We start from the raw sequence: 19,565 nt of genomic DNA, 5'->3' as shown, positions 1-19,565 counted from the left end.
GTTCACATTCAGAGATCAGCCTGCAGCTGTTGCTTGCGTGCCAGCAAAGATAGTATAATTTCATAGCAGAGTGTGTCACGATTTTTCAGAATTCGGAATGCCTCTTTTTTTCCTTAGCTTTGTCAGAAGTGTTTAAATAGCAGTTGTGCACAGTGACAGCTCTTTCTTCAATGTATAATGAATTCTCATAAACTAACCCATATTAGTTATATTTATGAAGTTGTATTTTATTGAAAATGCTGTGCTTTGAAATACAATATTAAATAAATGAAAGAGTCACAGAATAATTGTGGTTGGAAGGGACCTCTGGAGGTCATCTTGTCCACGCCCCTCTGCTCAAGGAGCAGAGCTGGTTGCCCAGGACTGTGTCCAGGCAGCTTTTGAATATCTCCAAGGTTGGAGACTCCATAACTTCTCTGGGCAACCTGTGCCAGGGCTCAGGCACCCTCACAGTGAAAAATTGGTTCCTGATCTTCCAGTGAAACCTCCCATGTTTCAGTTTGTGCTCATTGCCTCTGATCCTGTCACGGCACCACTGAGAAGAGCCTGGCTCTGTCCTCTTTGCACCCTCCCTGCAGATATTTATATACATTGATAAGATTCCCTCGAGTCTTCTCTTTTCCAGGATGAACAGCTTCAGTTCTCTCAGCCTTTACTTGTAGGAGAGATGCTCCAGTTCCTTAATCATCTCAGTAGCCTTCACTGGACTCCCTCCAGTAGCTCCATGTCTCCCTTGTACTGGGGAGCCCTGTGCTGGACACTGCACTAGAGGTGTGCCCTCAGCAGTGCTGAGCCGAGGGGAAGGACCACCTCCCTTGACCTGCTCTCTTTGCTTCAAGAACACATTGCTGGCTTATGTTCAACCGGGTGTCCACCTGAAACTCCTGGTCCCTTTCTGCAAATCTTCTTTCCAACTTTGAAAGAAACCGTAATGCTAAATATTTTTACGAAACCTAAGAGTGTCAGTTTCTAATATGTTTCAGTTTATAATTCCACTTGAGGTTTCCTGGTGGTGATAGGAGTGGCTTTATAGTACTGAAAAACAATTTGCAATTGCAGTTCAATTGTCTTAAATATTTTTGAGATCACTGTTACTGTTTTTCAGTCCTGTATTAAAATAGAAATGTGCAAGATGCAATACAAATTAAAAACTGGTAATGCTTAGTATGAATCTAGGCAAGGGAAGATTTGCATATTGTTGAAATTGGTTTAAAATAAATCTAATGCAACAAGATAGCTGCCCCCCCCCCATCTCTTCCCGTTTTTATCTGGGAAAGATATTTTGGCAGAAAATTCTTAACCATCATTCTCTTTTGGATCATTAATGGAAGAAGGGACAAAAGTTGTAGTAACATTTGGTATTTTTAATTGGCTTGATATTACACATAAGAAATACCCCAAATTATAATTTTTTTCTTTTTTAAAAAGCCATAGTGATGAAATTACAATTGTGTCCCTCCCCCCAGCCCCCAAAAGGAGGGGTTGTTCATCAGTTGTTGAGCTGAAGGTCCCAGCCTGTCGAGGTCAGCAGAGTGCTTCACGGGCTTGAACACCAGTTTGGTCATCCAGGTCATAAGTCAGTTTGGGCCCAAGAGCATTAAAATGATAAAAACACACAGGGAGGAGAGAGCACTTTTAAAACCTGTGGTCAGATTTTAGTGCTTCATGTGCTTAAAAATAAAGTTGGTGGCAGGCAAGGACTGCAACTTTTGTACGTTTCCTGTCCACTTACTGTTTGTAGCCCCCTGTTTCTGCCCTCGCGTGCTTTGTCAGGCTTCGTAGTTCACCCCAATCCAGCTTTTGGTGTTGGTACGAGAGTCATCTTCATTTGTGGACATTTTTGGAATGAAGCTGTACACAATATGCTCTGCTATCTTAAAATGACTTCATTTCAAGTTCAGTAGGTATACAGTTCAGACACAGGCTGTACTCTTCAGTAGCTCTTGACTACTAGGGGAAGATTCCACTGTAGATAACTTTTTTTTTCTTTTTTTTTTTTTTTTTTTTTTACTACTTCATCACAATTTATAACTCACTGCAATCACAGAAGAATATGATACTCTCATCTCCTGATCTGAGACACTCTGTTTCTATAGTTGTTAGGAATTGGTCTTGGGTTCTGGTGTGGCTGTCCCCAGCCTTCACTGGTGCTCAGTGCAGACTCTGGGGAAGCCTCAAGAGTTTCCAGTGGCCACAACCAAAATCGGGGGATCTTGGGAAAGGTTGTCTGTGTTACAGTAGGTTTGGACCTGCTGTTGCAACGCTGCTCTTCATGCTACATTTCACGTGCTTGCGGTAGCTCTAGTAAAAGGTTTCATAAAAGCAATGCTCAGCTGATTGCCATGTTTATTTGGCTTTCTTTTGTGTAGGTATTCCTGATAGAGCTGCTAGATGTGCAAGAGTAGGTAAAAATGTCAGGCTCTGGGAGTGGTGCCAGGAAACACTGGAGCCTTGTCTGCCCTCTTTCCCACAGCTAAACTATACCAGCATTTTAGCAATTTGTTCCAAAATTCCCCTAAGTAGATGGGGCTACAACACTTACAGACACCCAAGAAGTCTAGAGGGTTTCAGTAGCACCAGTAGTGTGGCGGGCAGATGCTGTTTTGTTTGCAGAGGATTCTGGAAATGGAAATTATTCTAAGTCCTGCTGCTCCGTTGCGGCTAATTGCAAACCAGCTTTGTATTATTACTAAAAATAGCTGTCATTACCAATTGTGAGTTCCTTTAAAATATAAAAAATAATATTAAAAACTGAACAACAACAGCAGCAAAATATAAAACTAAGCAATCTCTTCATAGTCTTTGGCATTGTTGCAAGTGCAGTAATGCATTTGTCCGGTTAATTTACAGAGTGGTTGTCTGGAAAAACTGTTCTGTTTCAATTTAAGAGGTTATTCATTAAATAATTACCTGTTAAGGACTTCTGTTTTGGCTCTTGCACTAATGCAGTGAATTTGACAGTCGTTTCTAAAATATCTGAAAGGATAAATGTTGTTTAAAAAAGGTTAAAGAATATAAAATACGAAAGCAAAATACAAGGTTGTTAACGAGACCGGACTAGGTGTCTCAGTATCGGCAGAGGGAACCCAATACTGATGTAAAACCTCTGGCAAATGAAGTACTTAGGCCATTGAGATATGATATGTATCATCCATCTTTGCTTCTCCTTAGTGATTCTTGAAAAGAAAATGGATGTGGAGTGTAAACTTTCGTTTAAAAAAAAATAAAAAATTAATCTGTTCAAGTTTTCTCGTGTAGCCTAAGTGAAGTTCTGTGATATCCCTAAATTATGCTTACCTGAACTCCATCTGCGGTCTGTTGGTTTACAAAAGGAAGTTCTAATATTCAGATTTACGATCAGATTTGTAGAGTGAATAACTTTAAAGCTAAATTTGTAGTTCGCTTGAATGGGGAATAGCAAAGAGAGTGTATGGGTTTAACCAGTTAGTCCATCCTATTTCTTACCGTTTCAGAGGAAAGTCCTGGTGTCCTCAGTTTCTGTCAGAAGAGGCTCGTCACCCGAGAGAAACGAGACAAAGAACTACTTGTGTCTTAAGTGTACAATTACAATTTGAACTTATCTCTGAGTAAAATGCAGCAACAGAGGCCAATGAATGATTCAACTTTCAGTAATATTTTTAAGCGTCAAGATATAGCCATTTTAAGTTGCAAATATTAGAACTGATAGAAGCATACAGTGAAGGATTGGATTTTTGTTGATTATATTTGTCTGCTCTGTGGGAGGAGTTACTAAAAGATGTTGGTACAGAAACGGTGAGAAACATTGACTGAACTGTCATTTTAACGATGAGGTTCAGGGGGAGGCGGGGGAGGCTGGCTTTTTGCTTGTGGGGGCAAACAAAGTCTCTATAAACAAATTCACTTGCCTGTGGGCTAAAATTGGATAGTCTTGTTTTATTTCCCATTTTGCAAACCGTTATGTATTTAAGCTTTAGATGCTTGCAGCAAAATACTTTCATATATATATATATATATAAGTGAATCATCTGTGTGAATCATATGTGTGTGTGAGAACATAATATATTAATTACGCAAAAAAGCCTACCTTCAGTTATTTTGGGACATTTGGGGGGGGCGGGGGTAAAGCAGTGATGATTTTAAAATACAGCGCTTCGGTGAATGGTTTTCGGTGGTCGCAAATAATTTTGTACAGAAGCAACAAGTTTGTCCTCTTCTAATATTTCCTGTTCAGTCCTTGTATTTGCCATCACTAATGCTAACTGGCATAAGTACTTAACCCTCAGCCAGAAATAAGTTGCAAAAGATATCACGAAGCTTATTTCTTTTGAAGTGTTGGGACTACTCATTCATGCAGTATTACATTCATACAGTAAACCATACTTCAAATGTAGGATCTTATAACATCCGTGGTAAACCATGGGGTTTTCCAACTGAAGTAGCAGCAAATTCGTAACCAAAACTAAAACATGTAATTTAATTTAAAAGAAATAAATAAAAGCTAAGAGAGAGAAGATAACCAAAAACTCTTTTTCTGAGACTCGGAAAAAGGAATTTGGCTTTTAAGTAATGAAGTGATAACCGTTAGTTTATTTTATAAAAATGCTAAATGATGGGAAAAGCTGTTAAATTGTAGAATGCAAGTAATTTTCCACACACTGCGAGTACAGGAGTGTTCCCTACAGCTAGTAGATGCTACAAATGTTAGGTTCTAAGTAGCCGTAACTGGTTCTGTTGTTGAAGCCCACAGCGTGTGTGTCCTGACCTGCCCTTGCAAAGGACGGGTTATGTGCGTGGGGAGGAGGGAGGGAGGGACAGACGGACGAAGGGGAGCAGGGTTTCTGACTAGAAGCCTGTTCTTGTTTAGATTTCAGTGGCAGAAGGCCTGACCTTGTTCTACTTTCTTGTTCTCTTTTCTGTGCAATTTCATGGTGGCTGACTGGCTTCATGATTAGTCTAAAGTAAATTGGGAGTTGATTCTTACTCTCTTGCCGCCCCTGGCCCTCTCTAGCTAGATCACTGACTGTGAAGTTTTTAGAAGAATTATCAGTTCTGACTCTGAGGAACTATATTGTCTGGTTAAGTTTCTTTACAGAGAGTCACATGTACGCTTCAAGAAGTCCTAATGAAGGCATAAAAGTACAGAGAAACATTTTTTAGAGAGTCTTCTTAGGCTGGTTTCTTCTAGGTGACTGTTACAAAAGGACTGAACATCCACAGTGTTAATTATTGAGATGTTGGTTGTGGGTTTGTTGTTTTGGTTTGATTTTTGTTTTGGTTTGATTTTTAGCTAGACTTAGCTGGTTTGCATTTATGGAAAAACTAATTTCTTCTTTTGCATCTCTTCCAGTAATAGTTATGCACGAGTGCGAGCTGTGGTGATGACCCGGGATGACTCAAGTGGTGGATGGTTACCACTTGGAGGGGGTGGACTAAGCTGTGTCACAGTCTTCAAAGTCATTCCCCAGGAAGAGAATAGCTGTGCTGATTTTCTTATCCATGGAGAACGACTCAGGGATAAAACGGTAACAATTTACATCCGTTTAGTGTTCCTATTAAAACCACATAGGACCTGAGAAGAGATGTTTGCTTATTGTTGCTTGTAGATTAGAAAATAAATTTATAGTCTCAGTCTAATGTTGTTGATGAGTTTTTATCCATATCAGTGATTATACACCGAAAGATCCAATTACTTGTTTTAGATGTAATACCATGTATTTCTAGAATTAAGCATGTGGATCTTTCAGAAACTTTAAAACATATTTTTTTCATTGCAGATTTCCATCCATTTGGGGAAACATTTTGCTATTCAGGTTTTTTTCCGATGGAAGGTTAAAGTTAAATCTTCTTGTTAACCTGTCTATACACCAATGATACTGAGTTTAATAGGAGTGTTGGAAAATGGGATAACTTGTTAAAAACAGAAAATCTGAGGGAATTCCTCAGTAATGATTGAGTTAGTTGTGCAATTTGGCTATGACAAAAAGTAGCCATTTTACATGAAAACAACTTTTGTATTGGAAGAAAGCATGGAGCTGACAGGTCCAAAAATTGATCTGGTCTATTAGCTACATTAAATAAAATACCAGTAATGAACTTGTCTTAAATGGCATCACGGAAGTCAGCCTCACAAAAGGAAAACAGTGCTGTAGGGTCTCAGCCATTTCTACATGCAGACCTATGGCCGTCAAAATTGGCTTACTAAGGCTGTCTTGGTTACTCGTGTGCCAAATAGGTTTCTGAAGGGGGAGTGTCTTACTCTTGGAAACAAAGAGAAGTGGGGAAAGCACAAAACTTCCACCGTAACTGCTTTATTGATAACTTACTCTTTTTCTGCCAATAATCTACAACCCCTGTGTAAGCTTGAAAGGTAGAATTACTTCTTATACCATACTGCTGATTCTTTCTCAAGCATACCAATTTTTCCCTTGAGGCAGGACTGCTGAGTTTTCTGCCTTGACTATGACTGTTGTAGGAAGAGAGCATATAAATAGAAATTCTGCTGACTCAGTTGTTTCTGCGAGGCGTAGTGCTATTAGCAGAGTACCCTGTGTTCCCGCACAGCTATGTGCACCTGCAGTTCCTTCCTCACTTTGCAGTAGTTCCCTATAGAACTTTTTTTAGCCTTATTGAGGCCGTGGTTGAGGAGCTTAATTGCATTTAGAAATTCTTGACAATTTTCTTTTAATTCTTAATACTTTTGACATTCACAGCTTGCCTTTGGAATCTGAGGGTAATAAAATGCTCAGAATTGAAGGCTGGCTTAATGTTTCTCCTGCATGCATATGAAAATGTTGTGGCCATCAGCATCCTGATCTGTTTATGCTCTCTTTCCTGCTTTCTACTAATGGTAGAAGGCTTAAATGTCCCTGCTCTTCTTCCTGTCCAAAATCTAGCTCGTGTTAGTATGAATATGTTTTCCAAGCCTTTATTGTGCTGAACAAGTTTTTTTTTTTATTTTGTTTTGTTGTGTGTCCTGTCCTGTGTCCCTCTGTCCCCCAGTCCCGCACCCAAATGTGACCTACTGGTCTGTCAGGGCAGATTTTGATCTTGCTGCAGTTTTAGGAAGTTGCTGTTAGAAGCCAGCCCCTCCAAAACACAAGATAAAAGATGGAAGAAATGCAGCTGGGAAGAACAGCTATCCAATGTATATTGAATAAAGCTCAGGGAACTAACAAATACAGATTTAGGCTCTGATGAAGAATACTGTAGGGCCAGTGATGCTTTGGTAATGGAGTAAAAGGAAGCTATGTATTCATGTATTTCCTCAGACTTCAAATAATGCACTTACAAGCTACAGCTAATATGTAATGGATTAACAACAAAGTTGCACGGTATGCAGCAAGACCCTTCTTGGTATAAAAGAAACAAGATCCTACACCAAGGTGTGTGAGGACATCGCTAGGTCATGGTGCTTTTTCGCAAGTACTGTAGCAGGGCCTGGAAGAGAAATGCTGTTGCACAGGGATCCAATCACCGATTCTAAAACTGTTCTTATCCTTAGGCCATCAGTATAGTTAATGCTTTTACATTTGTACTTAGGATATTTCTGTGGATTCACTGTTCAAGCACAATTTTTAACCTTTTCTTTAATGAAGCCGAACAATTGCTTTTTTAGTCCCAATAGAATCAACAGACGACTAGTATATTTCATAATACAAAGAAAAAACCAACAAAAACACCACCATGAAGTTGAAATGTGGTGTTCTGTTACAGCTGAAAGAGTGGGGAGGGCTGTGCTCTCAGAGTCAACTCTGAAAAGGACTGTTGAAGATTACTTCAGTGGCATAAAATGCTATTTGTTTATTTTTTCTTTGAAATGATGTAAAAGTGGAAGTTGTTATGGGTTCATCATGTTTGTTGTTGAGTAGGGACCAAATATTTTTATCATTTTCTGATTTTAAGTAAGTTATACTGAATCTGCTGTTTTCTGTGCTTAAACATTGCTCTAATCTCATTTTAGAATGTCCCTGATGTGTAAATCTGTATACCTAAGTAATTGTTGAAGGTACTCATACACTGCTTAGTTGGTTCTGCCCTTGTATTTGCAAAGAGAAAGCAGCAATATTGTGTTAAAAGAATCTTCCTAAGCCATTTTGAATATTTCAGTTATTCAGACTTTGAGCACATGTGTCTTCAGGAATGTTTAATCTATTGTAGTTTCTAGAAGTCATTACAGCTCGGTCAGCTGGACCACAATTTCCAGTCCCCCCCATCACATTAGACACTGTTAAAATACCTTTATAACTAGATTATATTTTTATTTCCTCTGGCCAGTAAGTCTTCGTTTTGTGAACAGGCTCAGCTTCCAGAAAATGTGCAGAAATTCCCTTATACCGGAAAAACTATAGCGTGGAACTTTCCTGAGACACAGGGAAGCATGGATTTTGAAATACTTCAGGTTAGAGAGCAAATGGAATTCAGATTATGGCTTTTACCTAAGATATATGGGAATCATAATGCCAGTATTACTGTTCAACCTATGTGTCAGTAGAAAGGTGGAATTTATTAATTCCGGTTTGAAATCCATAGGTGAGAGATTTGATGGAGGTGTCTTCCAGATGCCTCTTAAATGGTTATACTCAAAAAGAATGAGACATCTTTTATTGCTTCTCTTATCGTTTCTTGTAAACTAGCTTTAGTTGCTGCTTCTCCAAGTACTGCTTCTGACAATACATTGCAATTCCATTCCAATGTGCAGGATCTCTGTATATATTTTATAGGATATGCGGGCATTTAATTAGGACTATAGATCTCCGTCTGTAAGTCAGCTGTATAGATTAAATACTTTGGGACTGAACATCAAAATGTTGAAGTTCCGTGTTGGGGGGTGTTCTTGTCATATTTTTAGGTACCGGAGAGTTAGATTGCTGTCAGCCCTTGTACGAACCGGCTTCAGGCTATATGTAGAACTTCCAAAATTTTCATGGGGTACTGAGCTATTTAAAACATCTCATGGGGTTCACAAAAAGCATCCTAGTTATCTGAGAAGAAATTCGAAGTGGTGGCACCACTGAATTAATTTATGAGAGGGAATGTTTCCTGTTAGTTTGCTCAGGTTGTTTAGATCTGCGTTGGAATGTGAGGGTATTTTGTGAAGACTTTGATGTAATTACATGTTTCCTCCTTCATTATACTCACCTTCCTACATCTGGCTCCAGGCAGTCTGCTTGGAACAATTGCACTCCCTTCTAACCTGGTCAGGTCTGCTGCTCTCTTTTACTGTGTTTACAGTAGTTCTATCTTAATAGTGGTAGTGCTAAACATACATTAGGCTCAAGCTTGCAGGTTTAAGGCTTTGGTGAATTTTGCATTCTTGAATGAAAAGTCTAATAGACTTCTCTGTTTTATTTTCTTCTCCAGTCCTTTGCCATGCAAGTTTTTACTGAAGGAAAAATAAAAAGTGACTAGTATCTTTTGGATGATGAGTCAGGAGACACAAATCAAAGTTTAAAACCTTTCTTTTGAAGAACAGATAGTCGTGTAAAGGGAGAGATGCAAAGCTGAAGCTGAATATAAATACTGTTCTAAAAATCTGCTGTTCAAAAACTTAATTGATCATTTACTTTTTAAAATGGCTTTAAAGTTTGAGAAAAGATTGATTCTAATGGGCTGTAGTACAGTTCTTACATCATCTTACTTTATGAATTGAAAAAAGCATGCACAGAATTATAATCATGTCACAGGGTCACAGTGGCACTGGGGCCACATGCTCTGTAGCATGAATATACTCAGGTCATGCTGCTTGGTCTCAAGACTAGAGAAAAGCCTTTGATTCTATTTAGCAGAAAAGGCAGAAGTTTCATCAAAAACTATATGCTTATGTGTTTGTAGATTTGGGCTGGGAATGAGAAATTGTGAAACTATCTGTCTGCATGTAAATGTTGTAAGCTGTTGAAAGTGCAGATAGAAACCAGTAAAATAGTATCCAGTATCTAGAAAGATATTCAGTTATGTGGTCTGTTGTGAAAATAGACATTTATATCAAATACAATAAGGGTTTTTTCATATTTGTTTCTGAAACAAGCCCTAAATAATGGTGCTAATATCTTAAATGCTCATCTTATTTTTGTTAAAAAATACTTGGTTTTGAAGTGTTTAACATTTCTGACTTTAGATATTCATCTTGTCTACCCAAGCCAGAGAGTTTCTAATATCTTTAAAGAATGTAGCTCGTAGAGGTGAGGGAAGAAACATGTAGCAAGCAAGTATATTTATGTGTAGTTATGAATTCTTTAGTGTTAAACTTAATGACATCTAGATATGAATTTATTTTTTTTTTTATTAAATAGTGGTAAGTAGACAGACAGCCCTGTGTACCCTCTGAGAATTTAGATCTTGATCATGTGCATCTGGAGCTCTTCTGTCTTGAGTCTGAGAACTCCAACATTTTCCATTACCTGCTAAGGCGGCTGCTTCATATTGACATGGAAGTTTACATTAACTCTCCGAATGAAGAAAACCTTCAGAACAGTAGCCCATCTTCATTAAAAAATGCAATTGTGTTAAGCCATAGTCACTTAATTTAAAATTTTGCAGGTATTTGTTGTGCTTATCACTGGAGATCTTAGGTAAGGCCTGCCTGAAAAGGTTTGGGAAGGCAGATTTTTGGTAACCATGTGGGAGAGTATGATACCATTTTCACATACGATGTGGAGATATTTGAACCATAGCAAAGTGCAGTAAAAAATAATTGGAGTTTTGGGTGTTTGAAGACTCAAAAAAAAAAAAAAGTGTATTGCTAAAAGCTGGGTTTTTCGTTTGCGAGCTTTGGAGTGTGTTAGGATACTTCCTCCACAGCCCCCAACCATAGTTTGCATGCTTCAGCATAAAGAAGCCTTTGACAGGGTTATGTTTAATAGGGGAAAAAATACATTGTTGCTGCAAAGTATGGAAGTGTCTCAGTGAGAAAACAAAGTGCTGTAGGGCATGGTTGATATGGTTTTTTTGTTTGGTTTGGGTTTTTAATATTTCTGGATGCAATAAAAGCTATTGAAGTCTGGGTGTTCATATATTTGTGTCCCACTGCTAATTCTGACCTATGGTTTTTGAGTTGTCTCTTGGGTGGGACAGCCATAAAGCCTTGCCTATATGGATTCTTATGTCTAATAACACATACAATTTTGGTGCAACTAATTTTTCCCCTTTCAGTGCCCTTAACCACTTGTAACTGCTGTGTTAACTCATCTGTTTGCATACAGCTTTAGATCTGAAAAATCAGTGTCATCTTGTCAAATGTGTTGTTTCCTTAAATAAAGCTGAAAACAATTACGGTGTTGAATAGGATGTTTGCTTATTTTGTTAATGATTGCTTTTCTTATAAAATGTTGTGAGGGTTGGAGGTGTGGGGCGGAGGTGGGGGGTGGTGGCAGTGTTGCTTTTTGGCTTGGGGGGGGGCTTGGTTTGGGGGTTTTCTGGTTTGAGTTTCTTTGAAAATCATAGCTTCTACTCAGTAAAGTTTTAATCCAGTAGTTTATCTGCAGTGGTACTATTTTTTTAAAAATATTTGTCATCCAGGAAAGAATTTTCAATATAAAGTAATCTGGGTTAACTCCTTTGGTAGCAGATATTCATGGAGATGCTATAAAATTAGGCTTGCAGTAGTTGTTGATATTTTGCGTGAAACTGCACACAAAATTCAGTATGAAAATAGTTGGTGCTTAAGGAAGACCTTCTTTACTTGGAGGCTGACGGAGCCCTGGAACAGGTTGCCCAGAGGGGTGAAGTCTCCTTCTCTGGAGATATGCAAAACCCGCCTGGACGTGGTCCTGTGCAGCCTGCTGTAGGTGACCCTGCTTCGGCAGTGGGGTTGGACTAGATGACCCACAGAGGTCCCTTCCAAACCCTACCATTCTGTGATTCTGTAAGGTAGTAGAGATCCCCCAAAAGTGCTTATAGACCCAGAAAATGCAGTGATGTGAGAAATCTTAATTTTTAACTCCTCTGTTTAGGAAGAAGCAAGTTTAAAATCATCAGAATGAACAAAGAACAATCATTTAATATACTTAGAACTGCAGAATTATACTTTTTTTTTTTTTTTTTCTGCAGCACCTTTTCCTGCACATCTACAGCAAATAGTTAGATTCCTTCCTATGCTTTCTTGCAGGCAGTTGTACCTACATATTGTTGACCATTTAGGGAATTCAGAGTGGAGTAACAAAAATTATTTAAATGCTAAAAGAGTTCATATGTGCAGAAAGAATGTCACCCTTGTAGAGAGAGAGCTAAAAGGCAGTAAAACTCAAGAGGAGGTGGCGTGTAGGGTAGGGGGAATAAATAGTGAAGAGCAGGAGAAAAAGAACCTGTTTGCCTATGTAATAATTAGACAAGGAAAGAAGAACACAAAGGATATGTGAGAATAATGTAAGTACAGACAGATTTTTTTTTTTTAAATTTGGAGATTTTTTTTGCCAGTTATATTTGTAATTAACATCACTCTTCCACATGCTGTAAGAAATTTTGTATTTTTCTCTCAAATCTGCATCTGTAACAAAATTGAAAATGAAAATTCTGAAAATACATTAATGTTGAAATGATAGCATATTAAATGTCCTTATTCACCTCTCAGTGTAGGTTTTCAGAATCTAGTAGTAATACAGAGATACAGGTTATCTTGCTGTGCGTTTTATTACACGTAGTGCTACAAGAGCAGATTAGTGCATGTCCCTCCATACTTTCTTGTTCACCTTTCATTTTTTTAATCAAAACAACGTTGCATAAAATAATTTTTGCAGGTAGATTCAATATGCAAATATATTTTAAAAATCAGCCAATTTAAACTGGGGAAATGATGTGAAGACTTCAGCTTTGCTTCATAACTGAATGTGAATGTATAGCTGTAATGATTTTTTAGCCAAAAAATTCTTTTACCTATTCCTAATTACTATTTTCATTATAGTTGAACATGAGCCATAAATATATTTGTGTCTACTTACAGGCAGTAATACATATAAAAAGATTTTAGTTTTGATTAATTTCAGTTTCTAAAACAGTTCTCCTGTATTATTCTTCTCTTGTCTAGTTGCCTTTCTGGGAGAAAACTGATATGGCCTGAAAGCAGCATAAAGTTAGTCCAGTGCTCAAAAAATTTATAGAATAAGTATACAAATGAAATTCCCAGTGATACAGTAATCCTTGATAGCAGCACAGTAATGTTTTTTCGAGGTGTGGCCTGTTTCATTTGCTGAACATCTAGCAAGTCTGTACTGACAGAAGTGCTTGCTGCAGGTATGAGATACTTCTGAGTCTGGGAAGATTCATTCGCTATACAAACAGTGTCCTTAACCCATACCACTTATCAGCAACTGTTAGTCAATAATTTGTCCATAATGGAAATAAAGTTAAAATTACATCCTTATAACAGAAATTTAAACAGAGACTTCTGTTTGCTCTTATGATGCATGTTTTCAGGTGATTGACAAAGACTACATTTTGTTCTCAAATTTGATATATTAGTCAGTGGTATCTTTTCCTCCTGTCTTCTTTCTGGAAGGTGGTCTTGGAATGCACGTTGAAGAAGGACCTCGTTTACAACAAAGTTACTCCTACTTTTTACCACTGGAAGATTGATGACAAGAAGTTTGGCCTCACATTTCAGAGTCCTGCTGATGCAAGAGCGTTTGACAGAGGTATTCGGAGAGCAGTAGAGGATATTTCTCAAGGTACATATTTCAGGTGAAGTGGTTGCTGGGGGTAGGGGGATGTTGAGTGGTAAATGAGAGAGATCAAAGCTCTTTGCATAACATTACTGCTGACAGTGTTTAAGGATGTGGATTGACCTACAGCATATGGAGATTTTAAATTTTCAAATAGTACTTCTGGCATTTCTAGAGTGACATTCATCCAAATGTTGTAAATTGTTTCACAAACACTGATAAGGTAATTCCCCGAAACATCCCTACATAGTAAAGCATTGCCTCATTTTTTTAGAGATGCAGAAGTGGAGGAAGCTAGAGTGCTACAGTGTCTTACTTGGATCTTCTTCTCAGAAGCTTGTTACAGCTTCTGTATTCTTAGAGGATAAGCTATAAAGTTGAATGATTTGAGACCCATAGAGTTCTCTTTTCATCTGTGTATACTTTCAGTTAATCATTTTATTTGTTTACTAACAGCTGACAGAGTAGTTCTGAGTGCAGGTTTATATGGGACGGTAGAAGAATTTACTCTAATAGTAATACGGCTAACTTGTTCCAGAGCTTCATTGACCTCCTGGAAACCAGTGAGCAAATAGAAGATGATCATTAAGCCTTGATTCTGAGCTAAAAATATGATAAATATATTGCTGGATAGGGAAGGAGAGAGATGGAAGAGAACAGGTGTCTGTGGAATGGAAGGAACGTATCTTTCAGGCTTGTAAAAAGTAACTCAAAGGGAGAAATCTAAACAAAATATTCTGTGCTGTGATGTGCAGTAGATTTAGGGGTTTTAATGTGTTACCATATTAGCAAAGGGAGAAGCATGTTATTGAAGGGAAATGCTTTTTGACATACTAGAATGACTTCTTTTGAATTGTGCTGATATCATCCATATCCCTGCAAGAGAAATAATTAGAGAACATATGAGTCCTTTTCTTTCTTAGGGTCTCACAGTTCCAATTTCTGCTGATTTATAGCAAAATATAGCACAGCATGCATTCGTGCCAACCAAATGTGTCTGCCTTTAATTTTCAACATGCTACATTAACAAGAATATGCTCCCTTGCTTCTGACTCCTGATGACACTTTGAAAATGCTTTTACAAGAAAGGTGTGAACGAGAGAGAGGAGCGTGGCTAGGAATAATCAGTATATAAAATACAAAATGTAGAAATGAATGGTACTTACGAAAATTGACTTGAAATACAGTGATCTACTGGTTAAAAAATAAACAAGCATATTTATATCATTATGGCTGTATATTGAAGGATGGCGTGGACTACTAGCAGCAGTAAACTGTAAATAAAAAGAAAATAACCTTGTCTGTTATGGGTTTTTTTACTTTTTCTGTAGGTTATCCACCCTCACAGAATGATGTTGAAGTGGCAGAAGACTGCTTTCAAGTAAGGGTTTAAATTTTTAAATTAATTGTGCAGCTATTTTTTGAAGAACTTCATTGAATGTTTTTTGTTTTCATTAGTGAGAATAAGCAAAATAAGAGCAACAGCAAAATTCATTTTAATGAAATAAGTTAAAGAACAATTATGTAGAAGACTTACAATATTGTGTGTCCCAACTAAGTAGTCAGTATTTAATCAATAGGATGATAACCATCCTGAGTTCAATTTTTAAGTTTACAATGTCTGTTCTAGATTGTGCATCCTCTTTGAACTTACATGAATGTGAAATACTCTTCTGCAAAAGAAAAAATAGAGGGGTCGGGAATCTTGTTCTTTTACATGCATGTCCTATTTGTTTTCCTAGATTTCACTCTGCAGTGATAGACACTTCTAACATTGTATGGTTAGAATTGAAAAGGTGCTGAGAGAACTGTTATAAGAATCTAGTCCAAACAAGGGCAGAAGTTCAGATAATTTTTATAAACACACTGAAAATAAAGCAGTTGCTTGTTGAGATTCGAATTTTTATTGATCCTTATTTGCACCATTCAATTTCTATAGGTCATAATGGCATGAGGTAAAAATGTATCTCGTACTATGCTTCAGAGTTATAATGCTTTACACAAATACCATATCAAGTATGGTAACACTGATGTGTAGCACTGCCTAGTAATATCCAAGAATCCAAGTGATTAAAAAGCCAGTATAAAATATTATGGCTACATATATACAGTAAATAACTGTAATATAACTGAGTAGAAACCTACTTGTGTCTACATGTGCTTGTCATCTCATCTTTCCTGTTTACAGTTTCAGGGTAAGTCTTGGCTTTATTCACACATATGTTCAGTTTTCAGAGTGCAGATACTTAAATTAATATGAAGCTGATCTAGAAACAACTTGACTCAGGGGTCTTAGTGACTATTCAGAAAACTTACAGTACTCCTAAGTGGTGTCTTGAGGGAAATAGTTTTGTCATTTATGGATCTACATTTATCAGTGTAGAATCTCTGCAACACAAAATCAAGAAAATTAGTAGTGTACTTTGAAGATATGGGTAAGAATTAAATTACGATAGGAGACTGAGAGTCAAGTATTTAGAAAGGATGCTGCAATGCAGTGGCAATGCAGAAGAGTGTCCTGATTTCTTTCCATTTTATGGTAGAAGAAATGTATCTCTTTGTGTAAGTGTTGGCTGTGCAACCACCTGTTGTTCTTTATTTGCAGTGCTTTATTTTAAGGCACTTTAATGTAAAATTGCTATAAATATTAGATATTTTTTGGATTTAAAATAGGAATGAGATTTTGACAGGGTGGTGGAAGAGTGTGCCAAAGTTAATGCAATCCTTAATCAGCTTTTAAAAGACTTGTTTAAACACTCTTTGTTGCAAGGATTAACAATTGAGCAATTTCTACAGGGCTAATGAGTTTTGAGGAAACTAATTACCTCTTGATTATATTGCCCAATTATTAAGTTTCTGTGTTAAGGATGCTGAAATTGAAACAAATATCTGTGATTCTTTATATTTTCAAAGTTTGTTATCGGGAAAGTGGAGAAAAGTGTATTTACATCATCTATCCTATATAGATGTAAATAGAGATATCTTTAGATATATAAATAGATTATGTAGAATTACTTTTTATATATTCAAAAAAATAAATACATATGTTTAAAAAAATACTCTCTCGATGTGTAACTTACATGTACAAACCTGTTTGGTGCAAATTGCTGGTAGAATTATCTGTTACGTTCCAGACAGGAAAACATATTTCATGGCTTCACCACAACACACGTTGCTTAACTGTGGATTCGTGCTGTGGATAGATGGCAAGAAATACCTGTTTTGTAGAGGCAAAAAAGCTAGCCAATCTCTTTTACTGTATCTCTGCATACCAAAATGAAATAAGTGATACTAGAATTGCCTATAGATAACAATACCAGGAGGCGGGGGGCGGGGGAGAAATGAATGCAGGGAAGCCTGAACCCACCCTGGTTTAGCTATGCTTCATCTAAATCAGGTTTATGTATCAATAACAAAGCTGTAATTGCAGGTTTATGAATATCAGTGTAGAAAGGCTACAGCATTTTAGTTACAGACACCAGGTCTAGTCATCAAGAATATCTTGGAAATACCAAATAGTGTACATTCTGCTCAAATGATTAATTCCTTCTCCCTTCCAAAACTGATACTGTTGTAAGTGGAACTCAATACCCCCGTGTTTTTTTTAACTTGAAAGACTGCTATGACCGTTTTATTTAAAGATAATGTATTATGTGTTTGAAGAGTCATGTTGACTTGTCCCCCCCTTCCTCCATCCCACTGTAGTTTAAAAGGCCTAATGATTCCTACACACACCCCTGGCTTATTCTATAAGCTGTTTTCCCAAGTGTCTAATAGTATTTTTGAGTGAGTTTTGGAGTATATCTATGCAATGGCATTTTAGGGTGTGGATAGAATGTTAAAGGGCAGGTTGGCACTTGGGTATGAGAGCAATGGAATGTTTGTTGTTTCATCAGAACAGTCTTCCAGCACTGTAATTCATAACCTCTAAGGAAGGATGTACAAGAGATCAGGCAGTGGAGCTCCTCCATTTAACTAAAAATATTAAGTAGTCATAAGTTGTTTCTAAAATAGCAGAATATCAAAGATAAAAGGGTTATTTCATGCTTATTTTTCATAGCATGTTTGCTAATGCACTTACATTTTTGTCTGTACCCTGTAGTAGCTGTCATGTGTACTGGTATTCTTTGGTTTCATTTCTTTGTTCGTTAGTATGGTAGGTAAAGTCCCCAGGATGTCATCAAGGTACATTTGAAAATATTAATTTTAATAGGTCTTTGTCATTTACATCATCTGCTGTCAAGGTGTTCTCCCTATGCTGTTCTAGTTATCTTACACAGCAGGATTACGGTATTTAGTGCCTGTCTGAAGTATGAATATCGTATGTAGTTTGCACATAAATGTCATTAACACTGTTTTGGTTTTTTTAAAAAAAAATTAAGATGATCAGTGATGAAGAAAGCGGAATGTGCTTCATAGGTTATTTTACTGGCTGGTTATGTTTGGTACTACAGAGAGCAAATAAAATGACCCAAATAAGGTCAAAACACACAGCCTTCTGATCTAGTCAGTGGCACTGCTGTTAAGCCTCAGTGTCTACTTGTGATAAGTATTATCACATTTTATAGATGTAGTAAGCAGAATTAGGGGTTGTTCAAAATTTGACTGTGCAACTCTCATAGTTCAGTTTTTGGATTTGTATTTATCTGGTGCTTTCTAGGGTAGCATTTTGCTCACTATGTTGTGTCTTGGGTCACTATTTTTTTTTTTTACATTCTTTACATAAAATCTCAGAAAGCATTCTTCTTACTGAAGAGCAAGGTTTTCATTTTAAGAAGACATAGCTTCATTATAGCTTCTTTAGATGCCCTGTTGTTCACAAATAATGTTAAAATCTTAATATTAAAAAAATACTATCACTTAAGGGTGTTCCTACTTGCTTGTAAAGGGTGCTTAAATAATTACAAATACTGTTAGTTGTTTAATGAACATTATATGCGATTTTTCTAATCATTAAATAAGCCTTAGCCTTACTGGATTAATTTCAAGTCAAAATACACAAATAAGCTATCTGGCTTCCTGTAATGTTTGTAAATGGATCCTGGGAATGTATATATACCTATATGGAAATATGCACCGGGAATTTGTTTTGGTAGGAGGTTTGGATTTTTTGGTATAAAACCAGGCATTTTGAATGCAGTAGACGAGCAGCTTGTTTAACTCAGTTTGCTTGTTTGTTCGAAGATTGGCTTCGATTCTTTTCCTCTACCACGTATAAACTTCTTGCTCTAAAACTCATCTGGTCTGACTGGAAAAAATGTAAAAATCAGATAATTTTCTTTTTTTTTACTTGGAAATAAATCTAACTAAATTAAATCTAGAGCTCATGCATTTAAAAGTATTTTTATGTGGGTTTTCGGTACTCAAATGCATTAAGTCTTGCTTTTGAGAACTGAAAAATAGAGCAGTTGAGTCTTAATTTCTTTCGGGTTTTGTTGAGTCAGCCATACCGGTGTTATTTATAGGCTACCAGCACATTTTAAGAGTTTTGAGGTAATAAGAAATGGAGCACTTATGCTTTTGAGTTTCTTACTACTGGCGGAAGAAAACTGTAGACTGATAAATTATAAGCAGAAAAAAACGTTTGGCTTGTTCTTTCAGAAATAGGTACATTGGGCTTTTTGTCAATATGAAAGGGAAAAGGCCTCCAACTTACATGCCAGTTAAGTGGTTTTGGTGCAGGCAAAGAGGACAAAAATGGTTCACGTTTGCCTCTTTTTAAACACACTACTTAGTGATCTCTTTGTAAATGCAGTATTTAGTGACCACTCAATTTATTTTGTCTATAACAAAAGATTCGCAGAAGTTTTATTTTACAAAGATGACTTGTAAGGAAATGTGAAAAAAATATACCCTTGACGTTTTTTGTTTTTTTTTTTTCTGGAGAAGAAAATGCTACATGATAAAACACTAAAGATTAGCAATATTTAG

At 36.9% G+C, this 19,565-nt stretch overlaps 1 protein-coding gene across 2 annotated transcripts in view; it reads left to right on the top strand.

Moving 5' to 3' along the window:
• SPRED1 (sprouty related EVH1 domain containing 1) overlaps window positions 1–19,565 on the top strand; it is a 65,635-nt gene that overhangs the window by 31,118 nt on the left and 14,952 nt on the right. For both annotated transcript variants that reach the window (XM_075425936.1, XM_075425937.1), the window contains exons 2-4: window positions 5,330–5,504; window positions 13,472–13,640; window positions 14,966–15,015. In XM_075425936.1, the coding sequence (XP_075282051.1) occupies window positions 5,330–5,504; window positions 13,472–13,640; window positions 14,966–15,015 (394 nt within the window). The remainder of the gene's footprint in view (window positions 1–5,329; window positions 5,505–13,471; window positions 13,641–14,965; window positions 15,016–19,565) is intronic.

The sequence above is a fragment of the Opisthocomus hoazin genome, chromosome 7, assembly GCF_030867145.1.
Source record: "Opisthocomus hoazin isolate bOpiHoa1 chromosome 7, bOpiHoa1.hap1, whole genome shotgun sequence".
Lineage (NCBI taxonomy): Eukaryota > Metazoa > Chordata > Aves > Opisthocomiformes > Opisthocomidae > Opisthocomus > Opisthocomus hoazin.
Note: the sequence above shows the minus strand (reverse complement) of the source record. Positions and strands in the feature narration are given on the sequence as shown.